The sequence below is a fragment of the Sinocyclocheilus anshuiensis genome, unplaced genomic scaffold (assembly GCF_001515605.1).
Source record: "Sinocyclocheilus anshuiensis isolate Anshui unplaced genomic scaffold, SAMN03320099.WGS_v1.1 scaffold708, whole genome shotgun sequence".
Taxonomy (NCBI): domain Eukaryota; kingdom Metazoa; phylum Chordata; class Actinopteri; order Cypriniformes; family Cyprinidae; genus Sinocyclocheilus; species Sinocyclocheilus anshuiensis.
The window spans coordinates 2,167,944-2,176,203 of record NW_015555881.1 but is presented as its reverse complement, the minus strand read 5'-3'; the positions used below and the strand labels follow the sequence as shown (position 1 = coordinate 2,176,203).

General features: G+C 32.9%; 1 protein-coding gene across 1 annotated transcript in view; it reads left to right on the top strand.

Annotated features, from left to right (window-relative positions):
- Positions 1–4,130, top strand: part of LOC107675707 (SHC-transforming protein 3-like) — a 26,323-nt gene extending 22,193 nt beyond the window's left edge. Inside the window, exons 7-11 of the mRNA XM_016470120.1 lie at positions 324–453; positions 522–669; positions 2,076–2,130; positions 2,221–2,415; positions 4,072–4,130. Coding sequence (XP_016325606.1) covers positions 324–453; positions 522–669; positions 2,076–2,130; positions 2,221–2,415; positions 4,072–4,130 — 587 coding nt within the window. The remainder of the gene's footprint in view (positions 1–323; positions 454–521; positions 670–2,075; positions 2,131–2,220; positions 2,416–4,071) is intronic.
- The last annotated feature ends 4,130 nt before the right edge of the window (positions 4,131–8,260 follow it).

The window sequence follows — 8,260 nt, the reverse complement described above, 5'->3', positions numbered from 1 at the left end:
ATAAACAAATTCAAAATATGAATAACAACTTGTAAAATATATATTTTACCGCAGTGTTATTTTAGTATTGCAAAAATATGGTAACGTATATATATTTTATATGTATAAATTAATAAATGCTACCAAAATCTTCAAAATTTGAAAAAAAAAAATCTACAGTAATAAGAATTTAGGGGTTAAATGTGCTTAATTGTCATGACAATAATGTAACAATAAATCTTAATGGTCATAAAAGTTTCTTTTGATTTTGGGGTGAATTATGAGGTGGACACGCTCTCGACAGGTTTGGTGATATTGATCCTGACGTGTCCTGTGTTTTCTAGCCTGTCATATTCTGGAGTGCTCTGACGGTCTGGCTCAGGACGTGATCAGTACAATCGGTCAGGCGTTCGACCTGCGCTTTCAGCTCTATTTGCAGTGTCCGTCCAGCAAACCCTCATCCATGCACGACAGGTGAGTCCTCATCCACACCTTCAGGATTCTGATCCTCAGACCCCGCTCTCACTGTGTCCTGTGTTTAGGGTTATGAGTATAGACGAGCCCCCGTGGACGGAGGAAGGAGAGGAGTCGGCCGATCATCACTACTACAACAGCATTCCCGGAAAGATGCCGCCACCAGGAGGCTTCATTGATGCTAGACTGACCAATCAGACGCAAGACAGCAGCCAGGTCTGCAGAACTAATCACTCGCCCACACTCATGCGCTATTTATAGTAACCTGACCTCTGATCGATCATCACTCGAGCTCAGCTGCTTCTGCAAATGCAACTCGCGTGTTTGTCAATAGCTCTTCATTAATTGTGTTTTGGTAAATAATGAGAGTAAAGATTATGCTATTATTCTGAGGTTTTTATAAAGCATAGTATTTACCTCTGTAGATCAAGGAAATCAGGTCACTAAAATGAATCGAGACAATATTAAATTTAGGGAACGGAAACCAAACAAATCTGATATTAATTGTAATGTTTGCAAGCGTTTTTTTTTTTTATTATACTTTATTATGTTTTGTTTTAATTTTGAAAGTAATAACGCAAAATATAGAACAATTCCAATATTTCCTCCCCAACATATATATTAATTAAATTAAAATAATTTTAAAATAAACATTACATTTTGTTATTATATCAAAAGGAAAAACATAAATTACAGAACAATTTAAATTTTCCCACGCCAATATATAACAAGAAAATTTAATAAGAGTAACTAAATATTATATTTTATTATGAACAACGCAAAATACAGAACAACTCCAATTTTCTCACTCCAACGTATAAAAACATTAATTAATTTAATAAATAAATAAATTAATATATTATAAATATTACATTTTGTTATAATATTGAAAAGAACAACACAAAATACTGAACAATTCCAATTTTAGCACTCCAATTTATGATAATTAAATAAATAAATAAAAAAAATATATATATTTTGTTATAATCTAAAAATGAACAACGCAAAATACAGAACAATTTTCTCACTCCAACATGTAATAATTAAAATAATAAATAAATAAATATTATATTTTGTTATAATATTAAAATGAACAACACAAAATACAGAACAACTTTCCCACTCCAAGGTATGTAGTAATTCAATTAAAATAATAAATAAATATAATATTTATTAATTTGTTTATTTATAATAAATAACACAAAAAGAACAATTACAGCTTTCCCATCCCAACACATATAATAAAATGTTAAATAAATAAATAAATAAATGTTGTCATAATATTGAAAAGAACAATACAAAATACAGAACTATTCCAACTTTCCTATCCCAACATATATAAATTAAACAGTAAAGTAAGAAATATTATTATAAAATTTCTCAAGTTGCAGTACAGTATTAGTTTTTTTTTTTAACTCCCATTCTGCATGATCTACTTCTTAACAGCTTGTATAAATGTTGACATTAATAGTGTGATTTTAATTTTAGTTATAATAAACTGTGACTTCCTGTAGTGTGGCCTCTGCTTCCTGTCTGTCAGTGTATGTGGACTCCTCAGCGATGAGGAGGTGTTTCATTATTGTTGTTGATGACTCATGTGCTGTTTGCTGCTGTCCACACAGGCCGCAGGAGTCCACCAGACATACTACCAGGGCCGCCCCATGTTCATCCAACAAGGTACAAGTTCCTTTTATTTTCACTGTTTTGACATTGAGTTAAAGGGACAGATCACACAAAAAAGTGTTTCTGTCTGTGCCTTTCATTTAGGCTCCTGTGACATATACAGTCTCCCTGAGGTCAAAGGTCAAGCCCCTAAACCAGGAGAAGTGCCCACGTATGTGAACACGCAGCACATTGACACACAGATGTTGGCTGCCCTCCAGGGAGAGTCAGAGACGCCGTCCGATTCGGGCACGAGTGGGACAGCTAAAGACAGCCCGAGGAAGGACCTCTTTGACATGAGTAAGTGTTTATAGTCTGTTCATTCTTAACACTGCTGTAGGACTATGTAATGTACGTGTTTTACAGCGCCGTCAATAGGTGGCACATAAAACGTCTCGGTTACGTATGTAACCCTCGTTCCCTGAAGGAGGGAACGGAGACGTCACGTCGGCTGACCGACGAAATTGGGATCTCGCTTAGAGAGACCAATCCACTTCGAGTGTAAACTAAACGAGCCAATGCACATTGGCATGCGATTATTGCATCCAGCTGCTGCTGATCACAGCGTGAGTATAAGTAGGCAGCAGATGCAACGCATATTCAGGTTTTCGCTGAGGAGCCGAGCCGGTGACCCGGCCGCTCAGCGGTGGTACAGGAGCTGTGGCGACATACTCAATAATTTATTTATTGGATTTTTAACATTACTCACCATGAAAATAGCAAAAACATTGGTGTTGAAACACCAACCAACCTTATATGAAGAGCTGGGTGACATTTTGAGACTAAATAAAAATGTAAAATATATTACATATTGTAAAAAGGGGCATAATATGTCTCCTTTAAGAATAAAAAGCCTACTCTGGGCATTGATGAATATGAACAGATTTTAGCGATATGTAATCACATACACTGAAAAATGAGAAACCGTTTTCAACATTGCTTGTAAATTTCACAAATAATTACAAAGAAACAGCACATTGAATTAAACATGTAATTTTGAAATAGTGTTTTCTTGTAAAACAAACTCCAGTAGGGTTTTTTTTTTCTCCGATAAATTTTTTTACAGTGTATTAAAGTAAACTTAGTGGGATTCAAACGTCTTAGAGCTCTAGAGAAAGTGCTTCTGTTTTAGGCTCTTTTGTAGTTGAAAGTAAAACATTTGGAGTGAAAAGTTCTCCAGCATGATTTGAGATGTTGCAAAGAGCATCGTGAGCGTCAGTGGAGAAGAAAATCTCTGTCACATGATCAGCGACACTCATTTGCTTATATTTGATTAGTCACAGAGATACTGCAGAATCTGAAATAGATCTCTGTTCATTTGATCATTTTATTTAAAACATTTCCAAATCCTAAAGCTGTTTAGTTCCAGGTTTGAATGAATGAAATACAATATTTCCAATCTGGACTTTTGGACTCCAAATAATTGTATTATTTCAGCTAGCTGACATTTTCATTTAAACTAAAACTTAATACAAACTATATAGACATTAAAAAAAACTAATAACAAACACAAAATTACTAAAAGTTTAACTAAAATTAAAATGTAAACGGTGTAAAAATATTAAATCTAATTAAGAATATGAACAAAAACTATAATAGTATATTGATACTAAAATAACACTGGTGCTCAATAAATATTTCTGATTATTATCACTGTTGAAAACCGTTGTGCTGCATCATATTTTTGTGGAAACCGTGATACATTTTATTCTTCATGATTCTTTGAAGTTTGATGAATAGAACGTTCAAAAGAACAGCATTTATTTGAAATCTTCTGTAACATTTTAAACGTCTTTACTGGTACTTTTGATCAATTTTATGCGTCCTTGCTAAACAAAAATATTAATTTCTTCAAAAAAAAATCTTACTGACACCAGATTTTTAAATGGTAGAGCATGTAAGCATGTTTCTGTCATGTGTGCTTAAACTTTCAAATCAAATTTATGTCTCCTCAAGGTCCGGACCAAAGATCACATATTCGAGAGCATAAGCCACCTGATTGGCCATCACCGTGACAACAACCTGCCAATCGTGTCGGCGGGAAGCGAACTGTGTTTGAAGCAGCCGGTGGAAAGAAAACAGTGACGACACCTGAAATCACGCAGGAGGCTCACGGCGCCGCTCTTTTACGAAAACACACACGCTCAGATGACTGATCTCCGTCGGAGACGCTTGTCCAACGACGCAGGATTTTAGTTTGGATGATGCGAAAGCGCTCTCACCGAAAGCTGAATTCTAGAACTGACAGTTATTTTATTGCGTTGGCTGAGAATCTCTATTTTTGAAGAAGACAGCCGTTCGAAAGGGGAGTTTGGATGAACTCGGCCTCCAAGAGGCATGTGACGAAAACTAGATAAAGAGTATTTTAGAATAAAAAAGTTTTAGTTTTGTCTATCAAGCACAACCGGATTTTCATGTTCGTTGGTAAGAGATAAGGAAAACTACTATTTGAGAAAACGTAAACGAAAAACAAAAAACAAAGCTGTTTATATCGACCTATTTTAGGAGTTCGTCCTTTACTGCAGCTAGTGCGCGAGATCATTTGGTAGCTTCTATCAAATCACTGCTTTTCAGAGGGAAGATGACGTGAATGTGTTTGCTTGAACAGAAATCACACTCCGACATGCTGCACACACACACACACACACACACACACAGACACCTTCAGTTTTCTATGACGTTGAAACCTCTGGCACTCGCATGACTTAAAACCTTAATTGTACTTGTGGTCATTGTTGCTAGCATCCAGAGCCCCAGCGGAGGTGCTTTTGTGTGCTCGCAATGTAAAATATTTATGCTTTCCCAGTATTCCTTGAGTTTAGCTCCTTCTTTAAACGTGTCAGAAGTGTGTAGTTGCTCGGCTCAGGCCTTTACTTTATACCTTGGATGTTTCTATGGGTTCTGGCTTTCATGGTTCGACTGTGGGCTTCACAAACACACACATATAATACACTGGTATTATAATTATTCTTCTGATGATTATTTTAAATTAAACCGTTCTAAATGAATAGCACAATTAACGCTTTTCTGTGTGAAAGAGACGGTCTGGTGTGTTTTTGCACAGTCTAATTACTGGACAAACTGGAGTATTACTGGATTTTTCACCATTTTAGCCACGCTTTAAAATATTCATATTTATTATATCGTAAACATGCTTCTGTAGCATTTAGTGTTTTTCTTTAAATCCACATTTCAGATAAATGAAATTTGCATCTAATACTATTCATGTTTAGAAAATAGCTCCAAGATATGCAAGCGTGAGACTGAATGTCAAGAAATTGACCCCAAAAATCATCAAAAAAATGTATTTTTGTCATAAAGACATTGAAGCTTAATTATCTTGACAATAATTCAAAAAATATTAGTAGTCCTACAAACAGGTTTCCTTTTTTATGCTGAATATACTTGGTTTTCTTCTTTTTTTTTATTAAATTATTATTATTTATTTATTTTTGCATCTGATTGCTGTTTGGAAAATAGCACTAAGATCTGAACTTATATCTTAGTGCATAAGGGTGTATCTCATAAAAACGTCATGAAACTAACCCCAAAATGAAAATAATGAAAATTCCCCATAAAAATAATGCAACAAAATATTAATGTTCCTGCAAACAGGTTTCTTTTTTTTTTTTTAAATACTGAATATCATTTTTTTTTTATAATGAAAATTCCCCATAAAAATAATGCAACAAAATATTAATGTTCCTGCAAACAGGTTTCTTTTTTTTTTTTTAAATACTGAATATAATTTTTTTTTTTTGGGGGGGGGGAAATGTTATCCAATATAATTACTGTTTGGAAAAAAGCACTAAGATATTAACTTATAAAGTTATCATGCATAAATAAGGGTGAATCTCATAAAATAACTCAGGAAATTGACCCCAAAATCAACAGAAAGGTAGTCAATGAAGCTTATTATTGTCATGAGAATAATCCAAAAAATATAAATGGTCCTAGAAACAAGCTTCATTTGCTTTATGCTGAATATAATTTATTTTCTTCTTTTTTTTTTTTTTTTGGCAGAGTGGAATATGACCTTTCTTGGTGAGATTCACCCATAAATTGTGATTTGCATTAATATTAAAGAAGTTTTGTAGTCTAGAATGATGTGCAGTTTCATATATGCTCAACTGTGGATCTCTTTTCTTTCTCTAAATTTGAATATGATTGTTGTTATCGTTTGCATTATTGCATCACTTTGAATATCGTCATTCTCACACAAACACAACACATGATATTTATGTAGTGAATTTTGTCATATTAAACTCTGAATATATTGATGTGGAGGTACAGGATGAATGAGAAAAATCTATTTTTAGTTTTAAATAATTGTAATTTTACAGTTAAATGAATTCTATTTAATTTATTAAATACTAAATAACATACAAACAATAAAATAATCTCATACTTCATATTTTCACTGAACAATTTACAGCACAAGATAGAATCACCATGTATATGCATTTTACATGTGCATATACATGAAGTGCATATTTTTGTTGATTAATATTATATCACCCTCTATTTCGCGAGTCAAAGTTGCATTATTATTAGCCAAACCTAAATTGCAGATCATGATGAATCAACAGAAGGTTTTGAAAAGAAAGACTAGTTCAGTTTAAGCTGCTCTAAATCTTTACATAATATTTTCACAAATTTCTAGTCTGCGAAATTACTGAAGGATTTTTCCGAAATCCCAGCATAATTTCACTGAACCTTATTTATCTAATCCTAGGGAAAGATGTTCTATTATATTACACTCATTAAACTGACTCCAACTAATCAGTGGTGGTTTAACTGTTTTTGTAATGCTGCAACAAAACTATCCTAAATCTTATTATTCATTACTAAACTACAGTGTTGCTTTGCCATCCCGAGTTGTGTTTAGGAAAACGTGCCTTTTATTTGTACTATCGTGCTTTTCTCTTGAAAGCACCTTCCACTGAGCGTTTGATCACAGCGGTTCACAGGCCATAAAACAGGTGACAGAATTCAACCTCCCAAAGCCCAAACCGTGTTTACAGGTCCCATCTCTGCTTGTATGAATTATTCCTATTCTTTATGATTGGTGGCAATAAAAGAATCATGTGTATTACTCTTTGATTACGCTGGTTATTCAGGTGAATCTGAACAGGTTCAGGTCATATTTCACCCAAAAAAAAAACAAAAAAAAAATCAGGAATTATGTTTTGCATGAAGAACATTAATCCTATTTTCCCAGTCCTCATTAGCATAACAATGTCATTCTCATTACTGTATTGATTATATATATATACATATACATATGTATGTGTGTGTGTGTGTGTACATATATATATATATACTGTATATATTATTAGCTTGTCATTACTATCTATCATATATATATATATATGATAGATTCTTAAATTAAGATGCATTTACTTGAGGAGCATTGTATCGTTTTATTTATATTATTATCTATTTTAGATTTGATTTATATTTAATTGTATTGATTTTATATATTTATTTTGTGCTGCTTGTATGTGTCCAGCAGATGGCGCAAGTGCACTATTAATATTTCCTTACACAGCACTGCATGTGGGACCATAAACAGCTGTATTGGTTTAAATCATTAATATACATACATTTACAGCAGCGTACATTACTCTTGTATTAATGTTCTTTGGTAAAAGTTTGATAAGTTATTTCAAGAAAAATCAACAACCTATATACAACGTGTCATACAGACTGAAGTGAAACATGCTAGTATAATATATATCAACACCTGGCATAAAAGGCTTTCGGTATACAGATAGTACAACATTTAACATGGCGCTATATGAATACTGTCAATATTTATATAATTGTCAAATTAGTCTTTTAGTCAGCTAGACTGAATGCAAAAAATTGATTGATTGATTTTCTTACTCAGTATTTTTGTCATTTACAGTACAAATATCTAAACATTCTTAAATCAAGACACATTTACTTGAGAAGGAAAAGTACTAAAGGTATAAAGTGTTGTTTTCTGAAAAATGTATCAAATTCAAGTTTTTGTTTAAAACAAAAAAAAAAATTCTGCCAATGGGATCATTTTTTTTGATGCAAAACAGTGTTATTTTAGTATCATTGAGACTATTATAGTTGTTATTATTTTGAATCAGTTTTTTACTTTTATATTTGC